This window comes from Scyliorhinus canicula, chromosome 28 (assembly GCF_902713615.1).
Source record: "Scyliorhinus canicula chromosome 28, sScyCan1.1, whole genome shotgun sequence".
Taxonomy (NCBI): domain Eukaryota; kingdom Metazoa; phylum Chordata; class Chondrichthyes; order Carcharhiniformes; family Scyliorhinidae; genus Scyliorhinus; species Scyliorhinus canicula.
The window spans coordinates 7665184-7686121 of NC_052173.1; the positions used below are offsets into that span (position 1 = coordinate 7665184).

The 20938-nt window shown below is 49.8% G+C and overlaps 1 protein-coding gene across 3 annotated transcripts in view; it reads left to right on the plus strand.

The window, feature by feature from the left end:
- The first annotated feature begins 1584 nt into the window (after positions 1-1584).
- hat1 (histone acetyltransferase 1) overlaps positions 1585-20938 on the plus strand; it is a 48333-nt gene continuing 28979 nt past the window's right edge. For 2 of the 3 annotated variants that reach the window (XM_038786430.1, XM_038786429.1), the window contains exons 1-5: positions 1585-1715; positions 9255-9326; positions 11433-11508; positions 13840-13960; positions 15137-15316. In XM_038786430.1, the coding sequence (XP_038642358.1) occupies positions 1709-1715; positions 9255-9326; positions 11433-11508; positions 13840-13960; positions 15137-15316 (456 nt within the window). In that variant the 5' untranslated portion in view covers positions 1585-1708. The remainder of the gene's footprint in view (positions 1716-9254; positions 9327-11432; positions 11509-13839; positions 13961-15136; positions 15317-20938) is intronic. The other variant, XM_038786431.1, reaches the window with a different exon arrangement.

Sequence of the window (20938 nt, forward strand, 5' to 3'; positions counted from 1 at the left end):
GTGTGGGGGGGGGGGAGTGTGTGGGGGGTGGGTGGGGGGGGGGGGAGTGTGTGGGGGGGTGGGGGGGTGTGTGTGGGGGGGGTGGGGGGGGTGTGTGGGGTGGGGGGGGGTGTGTGGGGGGGGAGTGTGTGGGGGGGTGGGGGGGGAGTGTGTGGGGGGGTGGGGGGGGGGAGTGTGTGGGGGGGTGGGGGGGGAGTGTGTGGGGGGTGGGGGGGAGTGTGTGGGGGGGTGGGGGGGGGAGTGTGTGGGGGGGTGGGGGGGGAGTGTGTGGGGGGGTGGGGGGGGAGTGTGTGGGGGGGGGGGGAGTGTGTGGGGGGTGGGGGGGGGGAGTGTGTGGGGGGGAGTGTGTGGGGGGGTGGGGGGGAGTGTGTGGGGGGGTGGGGGGGGGAGTGTGTGGGGGGGTGGGGGGGAGTGTGTGGTGGGGTGGGGGGGGAGTGTGTGGGGGGGTGGGGGGGAGTGTGTGGGGGGGTGGGGGGGGGAGTGTGTGGGGGGGTGGGGGGGGGAGTGTGTGGGGGGGGTGGGGGGGGGAGTGTGTGGGGGGGGTGGGGGGGGGGTGTGTGTGGGGGGGTGGAGTGTGTGGGGGGGTGGGAGTGTGTGGGGGGGGTGGGGGGGGAGTGTGTGGGGGGGGAGTGTGTGGGGGGGTGGGGGGGGAGTGTGTGGGGGGGTGGGGGGGGGGAGTGTGTGGGGGGGTGGGGGGGAGTGGGGGGGTGGGGGGGGAGTGGGGGGGTGGGGGGGGAGTGGGTGGGGGGGAGTGGGTGGGGGGGGAGTGGGTGGGGGGGTGGGGGGGGGGAGTGGGTGGGGGGGTGGGGGGGGAGTGGGTGGGGGGGTGGGGGGGGGAGTGGGTGGGGGGGTGGGGGGGGAGTGGGTGGGGGGGTGGGGAGGGGGGAGTGGGTGGGGGGGAGTGGGTGGGGGGGAGTGGGTGGGGGGGTGGGGGGGAGTGTGTGGGGGGGGAGTGTGTGGGGGGGTGGGGGGGGAGTGTGTGGGGGGGTGGGGGGGAGTGTGTGGGGGGGTGGGGGGGAGTGGGGGGGTGGGGGGGGAGTGGGTGGGGGGGGAGTGGGTGGGGGGGTGGGGGGGGAGTGGGTGGGGGGGTGGGGGGGGAGTGGGTGGGGGGGTGGGGGGGGAGTGGGTGGGGGGTGGGGGGGGAGTGGGTGGGGGGGTGGGGGGGGGAGTGGGTGGGGGGGTGGGGAGGGGGGAGTGGGTGGGGTTGGGGGGGGGGAGTGTGTGGGGTTGGGGGGGGGGGAGTGTGTGGGGTTGGGGGGGGGAGTGGTGGGGGGGAGTGTGTGGGGTGTTGGGGGGGTGGGGGGGTGTTGGGGTGGGGGGGGTGTGGGGTGGGGGGGGGGGGGTGTGGGGTGGGGGGGGGGGGTGTGGGGTGGGGGGGGGTGTGGGGTGGGGGGGGGGGGTGTGGGGTGGGGGGGGGGGGGGTGTGGGGTGGGGGGGGGTGTGGGGTGGGGGGGGGGGGGTGTGGGGTGGGGGGGGGGGGGTGTGGGGTGGGGGGGGGTGTGGGGTGGGGGGGGGGGGGGTGTGGGGTGGGGCTGAGGAGGGTCTGGTTTGGTGAGGGGGTTGTTTTGGGTGGATGTTTCCGGATCGATTTTCCCGCGCTCAGAGCCCGAGGGTCACGTGACGCGGTCCCAGGCTGCACTAATCGAGCGGGAGGATCGGGCCGGGCCTGTGGCTCGGGCCTGAGAGCGGCGGCGGGCGGGAGGCTGACATGGCGGGTGAGTGAGTGAGCGGGGAAGCGGGAGTAGTGAGAGCGGGGCGGCCTGTGGAGGGACCCCGGGTCTCCCTCCGGCTGCGGCGTGTTACCGGCGCCACTTTGAGCCGGTTCCTGGAGCTTTCCCGCTTTTGGCGCGGATCCTTTGCCGGTTTCCGCCCCCCCTCCGCGCGCACGGGAACGGCTCGGTGTTTAAACTTCAGTGTTCCTCGCTCTGCATTCACATTTCCATTTTTAAATCCGCTTTTCCCGACTGCAGGATGTCCCAAAGCGCCTCACATCTGCTCAGATAGTTTTAAAAGTGAAGGCCAGCCAGCTTGTACACAGCAAGATCCCAGAGACAGCAACAAATAATCAACAGTAACAACACATTGAGTGATGTTAGTCGAGAGTTGAGGATACTTGGGGGAAACTTTATCCTTCAACAATACACAAGTTCAAAGGAAAATTATGATTATGTTTGTTAAGAGTACAATGGGATTTAGAAGATGAACGATTGTTAGGAAAGGAAGGACCAGTTTGTTCAAGTTTATCATTTTTCTCATAACTACTATTAAATTATTATACCCGAGTGAGATCTGTTAATTTACATCGAAAGAGCTCGAGTCCAGAATGAAAAGACTATTCAACCACTGAGCTTCTTCTGGTAGAAAATTCACGAGCTTGCCATTTGACTTCCATGGTCTTATTAGTCCAATATATTCTGTGCCTTTAAATATAATGTGGGTTCAGCCTCATAGTTAGATGTGTATACATCTATGTAGCGTTTAGTTAAAACAAGCCCCAAATATTCCAACACGACACGCAGCATTGACCACAGCAGTGTGAGCACATGGTTATGAGCCAATCTTGAACTGACAAGATCCAGAAATTATCTTATCCTTGGAACATACCAGTCTTTCTAATTGAGTGGGAAAACGATTACTTTGGATAGTCACGTCCCCTCCCATGACACAATCAGCTGTTTTTAGGGACCGTGCTTTAGAGATTATATTGTATTTAACAGACGAGCTGAGAATTGACACTGCTAGACTGTATTGCATTTACAAACTTATTGAATCACTCCAGCTTAACTGCAAGGATCTCAACTGCTGTTCTGATGAACCCTTTTCATAATAGTCCATTATTTTAGTCAATTCTGATCCTCAACATCTGTACGTATTCCAATCTTGTGATAAGGGAAACCAGTGGATTTTCACGGGCGTTCAGTAAACTGCCACATTAAAGGTTGTTGCACAAGATAAGGGCCTGTGGAGCTGAGGTTGATGTATTAGCAGAAAACACTATGGATGATTGGGTCATTTTCAGGTTGGCAGGCTGTAACTAGTGGAGGACTGCAAGGATCCGGGCTGGACTCTCAGCTACTTACTATAGTAGCAGTCTATAGTGATAGATGAAGGAACTGAGTATAATGTTTGCTGTTGTATATTTGCTGAGGATACAAAAGAGGCTGCAAAGTGATATAGACAGGTTGAGGGGGGTGGTCAGCAGATCCTCGCACTCCATCCCCAACAACACTGTAGCTGTACCTACACCACCGGTTCAAGAAGGTGGATCACCACCACATCCAAGGCAATTGAAGATGGACAATAAATGCTGGCTTTGCAAGTGACACTCACATTCCATGAACACTTGGGGAAGGAATGTGAGGCGATTCAGCCTTCAAGTCTGCTCCTGCTCCATCATTCAATAAGATCAGGGCTGATTTTTCTATTTAACCTCAATTCCACTTTCCCGCTCACTCCCCATCTCTTGGTTCACCGAGAGATCAAAAATCTGTTGCTCTCCGTCTTGAAGATACGATGGAGTATCCCACAGCCCTCTGCGGGTAGCGAATCCCAATTCATCGAAAGGTAAAAGCACAGGTCGAGACCATTGTCTGTGGCCGCCCTCTGATGGAGCAATTTGCCTGGTGTCACTCCCCGCCTTCTCCCCATAGCCCTGCATGTTTTTCTTTTTCGGATAATAATCCAATTCTCTTCTGAATGCTTTGATTAAATCTGCCTTCACCACGCTCAGAAAGTTAATTCCAGGTTCTCACCACTTGTGTGGATAATGTTTCCTCGGATCGTGATTCCTTCTTTTGCCAATTAAATGTGTGCCTTCTGGTTTTTGATCCTTCCACTAATGGCAACAGTTCCTCCATTTCTACTCTGCCCACACCCCTCATGAGTTTGAACACCTCTCTCCAATTTCTCAACCTTCTTTTCTTCAAGGAGAACAGTCCCCAACTCCTCTAACACTGACCCCAGGGAACACCACTATAGACCACTCTGGAAAAATAGGGGAGGTTGTGGAAGCAGATACATTAACGGCGTTCAAAAGGCATCTTGACAAATACATGGATATAGAGGGATACGGCACTAGGAAGTGCTGAGGGGTTTTGGCCAAGGATGGTATCATGACCGGTACAGGCTTGGAGGGCCGAAGGGCCTGTGCTGTATTGTTCTTTGTTCCAGGGCATCCTCTCTCTCCCGAACTGCAGTGTTCACCTTAATTAATACTGCCACCCCTCCTCTTTCCTTCCCTGGGCGGCATTCTCCGTTACGCCAGCCGGTCAATGGGGTTTCCCATTGTGGGGCGGTCCCACGCCGTCGGGAAACCCCGGGCGTCAGTATAACGGAGAATCGGGGCGGCGGAGAACCCTGGCCCCTATCTTTCCAGAACCAACTTGTACCCAGTCCTGCCCTTCTTTGAGCCAGGTCTCTGTTATTGCCACAATTTCCACTTGGCTGTCTGCATCTGCAGCTCGCCAATCTTATTGAGCACATTCACATATGTGCACAGTAACCCTAATTTAGACCTTTTTACATTCCCTCTTTCTCTGTCCCCACCTAATACCTACTATTTCGTACTCTAGTTCTATCTGTCTCTCCCAATTCTGTCTACGCCTTGTTTTTTTGCCTTCCAATATTACCTGTTGGTTCCTTTCCCCCCGCCAAGTTCATTTTAATCCTCCCCAATAGCGCCAGCAAATCACTGCACAAGGAATTTGGTCCAGGCTCTGTTCAGGTGCAACCTGTCCAGCCCGTACAGGTCCCACGTCTCCAAAATATGATCCCACTGTCCCGGGAATCAAAACCCCTCCCTCCTGAACCATCTTTCCAGCCACAGCCATTTTACTCACTTGGACGTGGCATGGGAGAAAAGTCCAGAAATTACTACCTTGAGGTCCTATTAGCTAATTTCCTTTTATAAAAAAATAATTTATGGGATGCGAGTGTCGCTGGCTAGGATAGCATTATTGACCACCCCTAAGTGCCCCTCGAGAAGGTGGTGGTGAGCTGCCTTCTTGAACCACTGCAGCCCATGTGGTGTAGGTACACCCACTGTGCTGTTAGGGAGGGAGTTCCAGGATGTTGCCCCAGCGACAGTGAAGGAACAGCCGATTTATTTCCAAGTCAGGATGGTGAGTGACTTGGAGGAGAACCTGCAGGTGGTGGGGTTCCCAGGTATCTGCTGCTCTTGTCCTTCTAGATCAGGGGTGGGCAAACTTTTCCGTGCAAGGGCCACATTCAGAAATTCACAATTTTAAAGGGCCGCATAGTATATTAAGTAAAATAATTACTTCACCCGGTTATGATTCTGGGCGCCTCATATAGGACATAGAACAGTACAGCACAGAACAGGCCCTTCGGCCCTCGACGTTGTGCCGAGCAATGATCACCCTCAAGTCAACGTATCCACCCTATCCAGTAAGTAACCCAACAGCCCCCCCCCCCCCCCATTAACCTTAAAAAAAAAATTTGTTAAAAAAAAATTTTTTTTTTTTTTTTTTAATGACTTGGTGGGCCGCATAAAGACCTTTAGCGGCCCGCGGGCCGTAGTTTGCCCACCCCTGTTCTAGATGGTAGTGGTCATGGGTTTGGAAGGTGCTGACTAAGGAAACCTGGTGCGTTCTTGCAGTGCATCTTGTAGATGGTACACACGGCTGCCACTGTGTGTCAGTGTTGGAGGGATTGAATGTTTGTGGAAAGGATAGCAACCAAGCGGGGCTGCTTTGTCCTGGATGGTGTCGAGCTTCTTGAGTGTTGTTGGAGCTGCACTCATCCAGGCAAGTGGGGAGTATTCCATCACACTCCTGACTTGTGCCTTGTAGATGGTGGACAGGCTTTGGGGAGTCAGGAGGTAATTCTGGCTGCACTCCCCAGATTTTTTTTTTTTTTTAAATAATTTTTATTGGTATTTTTTACAGAAAATATAAAACATAACGACAATCAATGAAATGCAACAAAATAACCCATAATAACTGTAACACCCCCCAGACCGTATTGACGCATGTATCACATCCCCCCCAACCCCAATGAACAACAAAAGAACTGAAAAATAAATTAAAATTAAATAAACAAACATAGCCATCTTCCCCCCCCCCTTTCCCTCCCCCTCCCTCCCAGGTTGCTGCTGCCATTGTCCCCGTACCCTATCGTTGAGCCAGAAAGTCGAGAAAAGGTTGCCACCGCCTAAAGAACCCTTGTACCGACCCTCTCAGGGCGAATTTGACCTTCTCTAGCTTAATGAACCCCGCCATGTCATTGATCCAGGTCTCCACGCTTGGGGGCCTCGCATCCTTCCATTGTAGCAAAATCCTTCGCCGGGCTACTAGGGACGCAAAGGCCAGCACACCGGCCTCTTTCGCCTCCTGCACTCCCGGCTCCACCCCAACCCCAAAAATCGCGAGTCCCCATCCTGGCTTGACCCTGGATCCCACCACCCTCGACACCGTCCTCGCCACCCCCTTCCAGAACTCCTCCAGTGCCGGGCATGCCCAGAACATATGGGCATGGTTCGCTGGACTCCCCGAGCACCTGACACATCTGTCTTCACCCCCAAAGAACCTACTCATCCTCGTCCCAGTCATGTGGGCCCGGTGCAGCACCTTGAATTGGATGAGGCTAAGCCGCGCACACGAGGAGGAAGAATTAACCCTCTCCAGGGCATCAGCCCATGTCCCGTCTTCGATCTGTTCCCCCAGTTCCCCCTCCCACTTAGCTTTCAGCTCCTCTACTGACGCCTCCTCCGCCTCCTGCATAACCTTGTAGATATCAGATATCTTCCCCCCCCCCCCTCCGACCCAGACCCCCGAAAGCACCCTGTCACTCACCCCCCTCGCGGGAAGCGAAGGGAATCCCTCCACCTGCCGTCTAGCAAATGCCTTTACCTGCAGATACCTGAACATGTTTCCCGGGGGGAGCCCAAATTTCACCTCCAAGGCCCGCAAACCTCCCATCAATAAACAGGTCCCTCAGCTGTCTGATGCCCGCTCTGTGCCAACCCTGAAATCCCCCATCAATGTTCCCCGGGACGAACCTATGGTTCCCCCTGAACGGAGCCTCCATCGAGCCCCCCACTTCTCCCCTATGTCACCTCCACTGCCCCCAAATCTTGAGGGTAGCCGCCGCCACCGGACTCGTGGTATACCTCGTAGGAGGGAGCGGCCACGGCGCCGTTACCAGGGCCCCCAGGCTTGTATCTCCACAGGACACCCTCTCCATCCGTTTCCATGCTGCCCCCTCCCCCTCCATTACCCACTTGCGCACCATCGACACATTGGCTGCCCAATAATACCCCGAGAGATTGGGTAACGCCAGCCCCCCCCCCAGCACCCAAACAAAGCTCATGATGCTGCTAGTTGCACTCCCCAGATTAACCATCACTTTAATCAGAACTGAATACTGTGTGTTAGGAAAGCAAAGACAGTTTTAAGGGATTTGTATTTGCAATTGGTAAACATTAGAAATAAGGTGTAATTTTAAGTTGGTTTAACTTAATGTTTCTGTTGCTGGAAGGGTAAAACCTATAGCTAGATTAATGCTGGATAATGGTGTTTGTCTCACCCCCACAACACAAAGATTTTTTTTTTTAAATTTAGATTAGCCAATTATTTTTTCCAATTAAGGGGCAATTTAGCGTGGCCAATCCACCTACCTTGCACATTTTTGGGTTGTGGGGGCGAAACCCACACAGACACAGGGAGAATGTGCAAACTCCACACGGGCAGTGACCCAGAGCCGGGATCGAACCTGGGACCTCAGCGCCGTGAGGCAGCAGTGCTAACCACTGGGCCACCGTGCTGCCCCCCCACAACACAAAGATGTGCAGGCTCGGTGGATTGGCCATGCTAAATTGCCCCTTAATTGGGGAAAAAAATTGTTTACTTTAAGTTTTAAAAAAATGAGCGGGTTGTCTTATAAGGAAAGGTTGGACAGACTTGGCTTGTTTCCACTGGAGTTTAGAAGAGTGAGGGGGTGATTTGATTTAAGTATTTTAGATCCTGAATGGTCTCAACAAGGGGGATGTGGAAAAGGTGTTTCCTCTTGTGGGTGAGTCCAGAACTAGTGGGCGCTGTTTTAAAATGAGGAGTCTCCCTTTCAGGGCAGACATGAGGAGAATCTTTTCTCCCAGAGGGCTGTGTGACTCTGGAACTATCTGCCTCAAAAGGCAGAGGAGGGGGGGGGGGGGGGGGGGTCACTGAATATTTTTAATGTGGAGATAGATAGATTCTTGTTAAATGAGGGGATCCCAAATTCATCATGGCACCGAGGTCCCAGGTTCGATCCCGGCCCCGGGTCACCGTCCATGTGGAGTTTGCACATTCTCCCCGTGTCTGCGTGGGTTTCACCCCCACAACCCAAAGATGTGCAGAGTAGGTGGATTGGCCACCTTAACTTTGGGGGGGGGGGGGGATAATTTGGTACTTTTATATTTAAAAAAATTAAATACAAATTCAGCAGCCTCACCTGATTGTGCGCTCCTCATACATTCCAGGAATTTCAAATTCACCCATCTTCAGTCTCAGATTATCCATCAATTAATTCTAATGAAAATATTATGCTTGCTTGAATCAAGGTGGGGAAAATGGTGGTATGGAGGATGGCAGCCTGAATCTTCAAAATCTGGCAGCTTGTGATCCGTTCTCCTGGGCTCTCCTTGCAGTCAAAGGTGTTTACAACCTTATTTCCCACAAACCACATGCTCCCAGAGGCCAGCAACCCCCTTTTCTTGAGCCCTGCTAGACACCCCAGAATGTCAGCACACTTCCTAGCCTCTCCCCGGCCATTCCTGGATGTTGCAACTCGCTCTCAGCGCACAGAAATCCCTCGGTCATATTCCCAGTGCTTCCTAACCCTATAATCCAACAAGCACGTTCAAACCTTGAACCTCCTCACCCCAGTAAGAAGTCTTGCAACACCAGGTTAAAGTCCCAACAGGTTTGTTTCAAATCACTAGCTTTTGGATCCTCACCCCAATACCACTAGGTTCCAGCATTCTGTCTTGGATCCCTGGAAACCTCCTAGTCTCTGGGAGCTGACATCAGTGCAGTAATAGACAATGGAATCACATCCCATTGTTCTCTGATGCCAGGATCTTCCCCAGTGATCCTGGCAATGTTGCTGCGCTTAATGCTTCTGTTCTTATCAAGGAGGCAGGAGATGGTTGTGTGTGTATATAGAATATAGCCTTGATCAGGACTGCTCACACTTCGTCAAATTCCAATGGTGTTTTTTTTTCTGCTAATAGTTTTTGCCTGATTTATTTTCTGCAGATATTTTGAACCTGGAAAAGAAGTTAGCAGAATACAAGTGCGATACCAACAAGGCTATTCGGCTAAAGTTAGGTATGTGCTTCAAACACAGAATCTTCTTGTAACCTGCACACTGTTCCCTTTATGTTGAGACCTTGCGGGTGGAAGGGTGACTGAGAAAGGGGGCAATGCTGTTAGATTTGACCATGCAATCTGTGACAAACTAGTGACAAATGGGGGTAGAGATAGATACATACATAGATACATAGAAAATAGGAGCAGGAGGAGGCCTTTTGGCCCTTCGAGCCTGCTCCATCATTTATCACGATCACGGCTGATCATTCAACTCAATAGCCTAATCCTGCTTTCTCCCCATAGTCTTTGATCCCATTCTCCCCAAGTGCTAGATCCAGCCACCTCTTGAATATATTCAAAGATTTAGTCTCAACTACTTCCTGTGGTAACGAATTCCACAGGTTCACCACTGTTTAGGTGAAGAAATGTTGTCTCATCTCTGTCCGAAATGGTTTACCTTGAATCCTCAGACTGTGACCCCCTGGTTCTGGACACACCCACCATCGGGAATATCCTTTCTACATCAACCCTGTCTAGTCCTGTTAGAATTTTATAAGTCTCCATGAGATCCCCCCTCATTCTTCTGAACTCCAGCGAGAACAATCCTAACCTAGTCAATCTCTCCTCATGTGACAGTCCCGCCATCCCTGGAATCAGTCTGGTAAACCTTCGCTGCACTCCCTCGAGAGCAAGCACATCCTTCCTCAGAGAAGGAGACCAAAACTGCACACAATACTCCAAATGTGGCCTCACCAAGACCCTGTATAATTGCAGCAACACATCCCTGCTTCTATACTCGAAACCTCTCGCTACGAAGGCCAACATACCATTAGCCTTCTTTACCGCCTGCTGCACCTGCATGCTTACCTTCAGCGACTGGTGCACAAGGACACCCAGGTGTTGCTGGGAAGACGTTTATTATGTTCAATGACATGAATCAACGTATGCTCCTCATTGGGGTAGACCATTATTGATGGAATTCCTGGGGGAATACTATTTCTGTACATATTGAACTGTTAAAAGTAACCATCGGGTAGTAATACAAATTCGGAATCATAGAATCCCTACAGTGTAGTAGGAGGCCATTTGGCCCATCACGTCTACACTGACAGGCAGCACGGTGGGGCAGTGGGTTAGTCCTTCTGCCCCAAGGCACCGAGGTCTCAGGTTCAATCCCGGCTCTGGGTCACTGTCCGTGTGGAGTTTGCACATTCTCCCCGTGTCTGTGTGGGTTTCGCCCCCACAAAGATGTGCAGGGTAGGTGGATTGGCCACGCTAAATTGCCCCTTAATTGGAAAAAATGAATTGGGTACTCTAAATTTATGGGGGAGAAAAGTCTACACCGAGCCTTGGAAAGAGCACCTTACTAAAGCCCACGCCTCTGCCCTATCCCAGTAACCCTACCTAATCATTTGGACACTAAGGGGCAATTGATCATGGCCAATCCACCTGCACATCTTTGGACTGTAGGAGTAAACCGGAGCACCCGGAGGAAACCCACGCAGACACAGGGAGAAAGTGCAAACTCCATGCAGAAAGTCACCCAAGGCTGGAATTGAACCCGGGACCCTGCAGCTGTGAGGCAGCTGTGCCGCCCAAGAAACAGGAGGAGGCCATTCAGCCCCTCGGGCCTGCTCCACCATTCAATAAGAACGTGGCTGATCTATAATAATCTTTATTTATTGTCACAAGTAGGCTTACATTAACACTGCAATGAAGTTACTGTGAAAAGCCCCTAGTCGCCACATTCCGGCGCCTGTTCGGGTCACAGAGGGAGAATTCAGAATGTCCAATTCACCTCACGGCATGTCTTTCGGGTCTTGTGGGAGGAAACCGGAGCACCCGGAGGAAACCCACGCAGACACAGGGAGAACGTGCAGACTCCGCACAAACAGTGACCCAAGCCGGGAATTTAAGCCAGGACCCTGGAGCTGTGAAGCAACAGTGCTAACCACTGTGCTCCAGTGCCACCCTGATTGTAACATCGCCCCCACATTCCTCCCGGCCCGTGATAACCTTTCATCCCCCCCTTGTTAATCAAGAATCTGTCTAGCATGCCTTAATTAAATAGGTTCAGCCGTGTCTTTCCCCACAGTATGATGTGTTTTTTTTCCATATTAATAGTTCGCTTCGCTGAAGACCTGGAGGATGAGACCACGAGCTTCAGTCCATTATACAGTCACCAAGTGTTTGGAGATGAGTATGTCATTTGTATTGCATTGAATCCTGTTGACAATATACAAGGTGTTGCAGGCATTTTCATATTGTGTTCTAGAAGTGGCTGTTTTTGTTTGCCTTGTGCTCTTTTGTGGTTCTAGCTTACCTGGTTTAGCACAGCATCAACTGTGACTGTCAGTCATACTCTTGCCTCTTGAGTCAGAAGGTTGTGAGTTAATTGTCTGACTCCAAAGACTTGAGTGCATAATCCAGGGTTACATTCCCACAACAGCACTGAGGGAATGCTGCACTGCCTGGATGAGGTGTTAGCCAAGATTCCATCTGCACTCTCAAGTGTACATAAAAGATCCCATGGCACTGTTTCAAAGTACAGGTGTTCTCCTTCATATCCTGGCAAATATTCACCCCTCAACCAACACTTAATGCAGATTATATAGTCATTTGCCTTATTACTGTTTGTGGAACCTTGCTGTACAAAACTTGCTATTCCGTCGACTTCAACAATACCTATTTGGATATAAGGTGGACTGGGACACCCTGAAGACATGAAGGATGCTATATAAATGCAAATCTTTCTTTGAACTTTTTTTTCTGTCAACCATTCTTGTGGATCTAACCGCGATGTTGATCAGTGAGTGGTTTAAAGCAGTGTAGTTTTCTGTAAACCTCAACTCCTAGCTGAGAACAAACTAACCACTAACAGAAACATAGAAAATAGCTGCAAGAGGAGGCCATTTGGCCCATCGAGCCTGCTCCACCATTCATTACAATCATGACTGATCATCCAACTCAGTAACATGTTCCCGCTTTCCCCCCCATATCCTTTGATCCCCATTACCCCAAGAGCCAAATCTAATTCCTTCTTGAAAACATACAGTGTTTTGGCCTCAACTGCTTCCTGAGGTAGCAAATTCCACAGGCTCACCACTCTCTGGGTGAAGCAGTTTCTCCTCATCTCAGTGCTAGATGGTTTACCCTGTCTCCTTGGACTTGGCCCCTGATTCTGGACTCCCCCATCATTGGGAACATCATTCTTCTAAACTCCAGTGAATACAATCCTAACCTAGTCAATCTCTCCTCGCATATCAGTCCCGTCTTCCCAGGATTCAGTCTGGTAAACCGTCTCTGCACTCCCTCCATAGCAAGAATACCCTTCCTCGGAGAAGGAGACCAAAACTGCACACACTACTCAGCACACACACCGTATTCGGGTGCTAATCCGGAACTTGAGGACAGCGCTCCCAACTGAATCAAGTTGACATATTCCGCCTGAGGTCCATCTTCTTTACCTTTTTCGGATGAAAAGCCCAAGTCTCTCCAGTTTCACCCCTAAATTTAGTCCATCTGACAGTCAGCCTCGTGGAATTTCCCTCTATCACTTGAACATGTTCTCAAGGAACAGTACGTAAGATGCGGTCTGACCCGCAAACTGTACTTTAACCGTGTTTTCCATCGATTTGTATTCTGCTGTATAATACACACATACCCCAGTCCTCTCTGCTGGTATTCCGCAATGCCAGGAACTCCTATCAGATATTGCAGGTAAGCGTTAATTTTTGCAATGGGACATCCAATTCAGAGAGATTGGCATGGGTGTTTTCAGTGCAATGTTCTTTGCATGTGTTGAATTTCATGTACAGTTGGTATAAATGGTTTGATGATCTTTCAATTTTTATGTCTCTATTATTTCGCACCATACAAATACTAACCTGTGTCCTGACACCTTTGTTATCGACTAAGTTGCTAAGTGAGCCACCTTGCTGTTTTGTTGCATCATTTGAAGAGCTCATCAATTGCCCTCTATATTAACGGAACTCCTCCAGCTGTTCCACAGTGCAGCTCACTTCTCATTTATACTGAGACACGCTCAGCAGCATTTGCGCAAACATTGACTCAACAGTCGCAAGCACCATTTTCCAATCTGCCGGGAAATTTCAGTGCACTTAAAATACAGATTTTATCCAGTCGTTCCCACATTGCTGTGTAAGGGATCTAGTTGTGCGCAAATTGGCTGCCGCGTTTCCTACGTGACAACCGTGACTACTCTTCAGAAGTACTGCATTGGCTGTACCGCACTTTGAGATGTCCTGCGATTGCAAATGACGCAAGTTTTTTTTAAAAACAGACGAGGAACAGCAAAGATACATTTAGCTGCACAAACGGCTTGTTCGCTCAGATTCCAATTGCAATGTTTCTACTGAGGCAGCACTGATATAAATCAGGCGCTAGACATGGCCACTGTAAATATGTTCATTTGAGATTTATAATTGGCCCTGGATTAAAGTAAAGAGAAAATAAATCTAACTTCTGCAGATTCTCTATCAACATGTGGTTATTTCTGCTTTGCCTGCAGAGAATCAGTATTTGGCTACAAGGACCTTGAAATCCAATTGTACTACAGTACCTGCAGCCTCACTACATTCTTCAATATCAAATACTCCAGCAAAGTTATAGAAAAATATGACAACGTAGAGGTAGGCTATTAAAATGTATTGGTTGCTTGTCTTCGCAAGGTCTTAGCTAACCCGAGCAGTGCTGAGATTATGTACTGCATCATGACGCTGCAGTCTGTTTATACAAGCAAGGTTCTGCAATGCGTTTTTATCACTAGTCGCATCGGGCGTCTTGTGGCAGTCCAGGCTAGAGTTGACGTCCGTGCTCCCTGAGTTAGGGAGGGGCGGATTTGGCAGCGTTTCCAACCCTGACCACCACCAGAAAGTGCTCTTGTGGATGTCGTGTGAGGGTTCGATTCCTGGCTTGGGTCACTGTCTATACGGAGTCTGCATGTTCTTCCCGTGTCTGCGTGGGTTTCCTCCGGGCACTCCGGTTTCCTCCCACAAGTCCTGAAAGACATGCTGTTAGGTAATTTGGACGTTCTGAATTCTCCCTCTGTGTACCCGAACAGGCGCCGGAATGTGGCGACTAGGGGCTTTTCACAGTAACTTCACTGCAGTGTTAATGTAAGCCTACTTGTGACAATAAAGATTATTATTATAAAAAGATCAGTCTTTGATTACAATATTCCTTTCTCCTCTTCTTGCTCTCTGTTTGGACTCACACATCAGAGCTGCCAATGTAGAGCTGGTGATACCAGTGGAAATGTGCCACAGCAGGAGTCTTTCAAGGGGGCAGAACAGTGATTTCTAAAGTGTAACGTCACTGCTTTGACACCGAGAGCTGAAATTGGACCTTGCATGCTTGGGAATGTTGGGGCAGACTGTCTTCCATTCTTACAGAGTGGCAGGCATTTCATCCATTTAAAAAAGAAACGGAGGAATGATGTGCAGATAGTAACACTTAAAGGCCGTGTCATTGATTAAATAAGTTTAACTGAACTAAATGTGTTCATAGTACACCGAGGGGTTTGTTTTCCAACCGTGTAATAAATCCTGCAGGGCCTTGCCTGATGTGGAAGAAGGATCAGTTTGTCTTCTAGCTAAATGCTATGACAGACTGGAAGATAAAAGTGCCCCCTCTGAAGAAACTGAATTGGCGTTTCTGTTCATGTTACACATTGATTCAATGACTGAGACATGGCAGCATTGCCAAGGAGGATTTTCTGAAGACAATTAGAGGGAGGGGGAAAGAGAAACTGCTTTCAATGTGCATAAAGCCCTGTAGTTTACTGTAAACAATTTGTTCCTATCTAGGTTGATAATGTTGAAAGTAAAGTGTTAGAATTTATCCCAGCTGGTTACTGCATCAACCTTGATGAGTTTATTGTTCAGCTGGAAAAGGACGCTTCCTTCAGACCATTTGGATTGCTCATTCACTCATACACCGTGTATGATGAGAAGGAGGGACTGGAGTTAAGCTATGAGATTTACAAGGTGAGTGGAAGAACACAATGGGGTGTGCATTGCTGTTATGAAGCTGGAATATTCTCTGGCTGTTTGGTACAGGCATTTGTCATTGCCAGCGCAGCACTGCAGATTGATGCCGATTTTCACTGCGAGCTTTCACCGAGGCCGTGATTGTCTGGCACCTTTCAACAATGATTTCTGCTGGCTTTTTATTCTTCATGCGTGAACTTCACATCTAGAATCAAGCAGTGATATCTGTCCAGTTACAGTCATGGCCCAAGATCCAGTATAATTTAAAGCAGTGATTTCACCACATATATTTACTGCAATAATTCCCATGGCTGCCAGCATCTATCCATTGAATCTATAACCCCCTTTTTCATTGTAGTTCTTCTTAAGAATTGGCCAGGGGTTTGCCACATAGGGATGTTCGGTGCTTATGCTGATGGCCTGCATCTGATCTAACCAGGGAGATAAGAGAAATTAAACTCTCGAATTAGTCAGACTGTTCAGTTGAGTTTAACTGTACCGTAACTCAGCATCTGAACTTTGCTTTAATACAGGATAAAACACAAAAGCCACGGTTAATAAAAAATAAATCTGGAGGCCTGCTTACGGTTTGGATGGCTTGTACAGTTGATGGGTTAGCAGCTTATGTCCAAATGATTTAATCCCTTCCAGCGTATTGCTTGCAGCGGCCGATCTATTTAGCCAGCCCCTCATGTTCACCGTAGTTTCTCCCACTCTGGTCATTTCTCCACATGTAGCCCCCCATGTTCATTCCCTCGAGTTAGGGAACGGAGCTTATTTATGCATCTGGCAACAACCAGTACAGGTAAATCCCGTTTTCACAACATTGGTCGGGGCTGAGTTCATTCCGTAAAAAACGGATTTTCCTTAAAACCGGTATTGCGTTTCCACGAGGGAACGCTTCAGCCTAATCGACCGGGAAAATCTCGGAAGAAGTAGATTGGCACAAGTACTGCGGTGCTGACTGATTTTGAAGATGATCTATGACAGAAATAAATCAAACCATTATGGAAAGGAGAAGAGTGACAATCCAGTTAGAAAATGAATGTAAATTGCTATACCCTGAGTGACGTCCAATATTCATCCTGCCGCTGGGAATCTGTCCTTGGCTCTCTGCTATTTCTCATCATGATGACTCCCAGCTCTACCTCTCTTCATTCCTCCACTGTCAGGATTCCCTTCCTAAATCTCTCCTCCAAACCCATCGCTACCGTTAAGAAACTTCTTCAAACCTACCTTTGAGAAAACTTTTATCCTAACATTTTTTTTTCCAATTAAGAGACAATTTAGCGTGGCAAATCCACCTACCCTGCACATCTTTGGGTTGTGGGGGTGAGACCCACGCAGACACGGAGAGAATGTGCAAACCTCACACGGACAGTGACCCAGAGCTGGGATCGAACCCGGGTCCTTGGCACCATGAGGCAACAGTGCTAACCACTGCGCCGCCGTGCTTTTCCCAACATTTTTGTGGTTTGGTGTTAAATTTATGTTTAATAATTTGGGGTGGTTACTGCATTAAAGGCACTAGTTATTGTTGTAGGCTGATTGGGCAATCATTTCCTGAGTGAGATTTGACCTTTTTGTGTACAGGACACACCTGGGCAATTTTCCACATTGCTGGGTAGATGCCAGTGTTGTAGCTGTACTGGAACAGCTTGGCTAGGGGTGCGGCAAGTTCTGGAGCACAAGTCTTCAGTACTATTGCTGGGATATTGTCAGGGCCCATAGCGTTGGAGTCTCCAGTGCCTTCAGCTGTTTCTTGATATCACGTGGAATGAATCGTATTGGCTGAAGACTGACATCTGTGATGCTGGGGACCTCTGGAGGAGACGGAGATGGATCATCCACTCAGCACTTCTGGCTGAAGATTATTGCGAATGCCTCAGTCTTGTCTTTTGCACTGATGTGCTGGGCTCCTCCATCATTGGCGATGGGGATATTTGGGGAGCCTCCTCCTCCAGTGAGCTGTTCAATTGTCCACCACCATTCACGGCTGGATGTGGCAGGACTACAGAGCTTAGATCTGATCTGTTGGTTGTGGGGTCGCTTATATTTGTCTCTTGCATGTTGCTTCCGCTGTTACCCATGCAAGTAATCCTGTGTTGCAGCTTCACCAGTATAATTTTTCGGTATGCCTGGTGTTGCTCCTGGCATGCTCTCCTGCACTCTTCATTGAACCAGGGTTGATCCCCTGGCTTGGTGGTAATGATAGAGTGGGGGAATATGCTGGGCCATGAGGTTACAGATTGTGGTTGAATACAATTCTGCTGCTGCCGATGGCCCACAGAGCCTCATGGATGCTCAGTCTGGAGTTGCTAGATCTCGAAGTCTATTCCATTTAGCACGGTGATAGTGCCATACAACACAATGGAGGGTATCCTCAATGTGAAGACGGGAGTTTGTCTCCACAAGGACTGTGCAGTGGTCACTTATGAAAACTGTCATGGATAAAAGGTGGATTGGTGAGGATGAGGTCAAGTATCTTTTTCCCTTGCCACAGGCCCAGTACAGTAGCTACATTCTTCAGGTCTTGGCCAGCTCAGTCAGTAGTGATGCTACTGAACCACTCTTGGTGTTGGGCATTGAAGTCTCCCACCCAGAGCATATTCTGTGTCCTCGCCACCCTCCGTGCTTCTTCCAAGTGGTGTTCAACATGGAGGAGTACTGATTCATTAGCAGGATGTTCCCTTGCTTATATTTGAACTGATGCTATGAGACCTCATGCAGCCTTGAAGCCTATGTTGAGTGCTCCCAGGGCCATTCCCTCCCGATCGTATACCACTGTGCTGCCACCTCTGGTTGGTCCATGCTGCTGGTGGGGTAGGGTGTCATAATGGAGGAGTCCGAGATGGTGATAGAAATGTGTGACTCTGCGAGTTGCTTGATACGCCTATCCTAGCATTCCTCGGAATCAGAGGGTCGTAGGTTCAAATCCTGCTTCAGAGACTTCAGTGTAAAATCCAGCTGACACTCCAGTGCAATACTGAGGGAGTGCTGCGCTGTCAGAGCCGCTTTCCTTTGGATGAAATGTTGAACTGAGGCCTGATTTGCCCTTTCAGGTGGACATACAAGATCCGATGGCATTATTGAGAGGAGATGGGAAGTTATTCCTGGTGAAGTGACCAATATTGATCCCTTGATCAAAATCGCAACAGATTCTCTGTACATTATCACATCGCTGTTTGTGCAATTCTGCTGTGCGCAAATTTGTTGCTTTATTTTCTACCTTTAAGCAGCGTCTAAGCAATATTTAAACGCAGTGGCACATCCTGAGGCGGTGGAAGACACTATCCAAATGCAAGTTCTTTATGTAAAACTTCTGCTTCACTAGTTACATGACTAGTTACTAGTTAAGTGGGGGTTACGGGGATAGGGTAGATACGTGGGCTTCAGTGGGGTGCTCTTTGTAAGGGCCGGTGCAGACTCGATGGGCCAAATGGCCTCCTTCTGCACTGTATATTTGATGATACTGAGAATGCTCTCTCCCAACTTTGGCAGTAGATTCCAGATGTTATTTGGGTGGGGAGCTTTACAGGTTTGACTGGACACAGCGTACCTTCGTTAGGGCAGCACGGTAGCATGGTGGTTAGCATAAATGCTTCACAGCTCCAGGGTCCCAGGTTCGGTTCCCGGCTGGGTCACTGTGTGCGGAGTCTGCACGTCCTCCCCGTGTGTGCGTGGGTTTCCTCTGGGTGCTCCGGTTTCCTCCCACAGTCCAAAGATGTGCGGGTTAGGTGGATTGGCCATGCTAAATTGCCCGTAGTGTCCTAAAAAGTAAGGTTAAGGGGGGGTTGTTGGGTTACGGGTATAGGGTGGATACGTGGGTTTGAGTAGGGTGATCATTGCTCGGCACAACATCGAGGGCCGAAGGGCCTGTTCTGTGCTGTACTGTTCTATGTTCTATGTTCATCATGTCCGAATGCCGATCCTAAGTTGCAGCCAAGTGATGTGTGCGTTTTCTTGTTGCGGTTTACGAGGTCACTTCAGAGGCAAGTCAGAGTCGCGCCATGTCAATGTTGGGCTGTAGTCTCAAGAGAGACCAGACTGGTTAAAGAGAAGGGATTACCTTTCCGAAAAGACACTTGTGTGCAATTCGGTTTTGACAAACCCGTGACTGCTCCATGCCATCTTATGGTATCGGCTTTTTATTTTCAGACTCCAAATTCATTAAAGAAACACAAATTGCCATTGTACGATTTGAACTGAAGTTCTTGGGGCTATTAGGCCAGTAACGTTACTGCTGTCCAAGTGGGTTCTCAAATTTCTTTGGTGGAAGGGCCTGTTCCTCGCTGCACAAGAGCAGACTCTTTCAGGGCTTTTCTCCTCCCCACTCTCCTGTTTGCTGACCTGTCTGCTGGAATATTGAAGACATACTGCTTCATGTGCAGCATATCTGCCATCAGGCCATTGTCTGTAACTGGGGCTATAGTTTGGGTCCAGTCATAGACCCAGCTGCTGTACCCGGTGAACAAAGCTTGGGTTAATTGTCCTTCCAAGGCTCCATCTGTCCATTCCCATTGTCTCCCGGGCCTCTCTCTGGATTCTCAGTCTGTTTCTAGTGAGCCAGTTTTGTGCCTATTTCCAGAGCTGCCTCAACCTGGCTATTGCCAACTAATTTGCTGTCCAGCTTTGTGTAACTAAGTCTCTGGACGTCTCGACTCTTTTTATGCATTAAAACCTCCCCAAAAAGACCTATTGGACCTCCACTGGGATAGTGGGGTGGATCTGCCTTCCTCTGGTCACCCAACTCCACCTTGTGGAGTCTGTAAGTTGATCTTGCATTGCCCGCTTTGCTTCTCGATCCACCTAATCTCAAGCTTAATTTTATATACCAATGATTTCTGAAAACTCTCCACGCGCGCTAATACAAAAACAAAAGAGTTGCTGGAAATCAGAAAATGCTCGAGATATTCAGCAGGTCTGGCAGCATCTTTTTATGCATTACGGTATTGGGCAGCACGGTAGCATGGTGGTTAGCATAAATGCTTCACAGCTCCAGGGTCCCAGGTTCGATTCCCGGCTGGGTCACTGTCTGTGCGGAGTCTGCACGTCCTCCCCGTGTGTGCGTGGGTTTCCTCCGGGTGCTCCGGTTTCCTCCCACAGTCCGAAGATGTGCGGGTTAGGTGGATTGGCCATGCTAAATTGCCCGTAGTGTCCTAAAAAAAAAAGTAAGGTTAAGGGGGGGGGGGGGGGGGGGGGGTTATTGGGTTACGGGTATAGGGTGGGTACATGGCTCGGCACAACATTGAGGGCCGAAGGGCCTGTTCTGTGCTGTACTGTTCTATGTTCATCTGTGGAATGAGAAACCAGCTGATATCCTTTCATCAATCCTGCCTTCCATGTCCTTTCTGTTTGCTTCTCAATTTCCATCGAATCCCCTACAGTGCAGAAAGAGGCCATTCGGCCCATCGAGTCTGCACTGACCCTCCGAAAGAGCACCCTACCCCGCCCTTTCCCTGTAACCCCATAACCCCACCTAACCTGCACTTCCTTGGACACTAAGGGGCAATTTCTCACTTGCTCTTCTCTAGCTCCATGATGTTGCTTCTAGTCTGTCTCAGGACCAGTCTCAGAACACATCATTTCTATGGCCCTGTCTGCCCGAGCACCTCCATT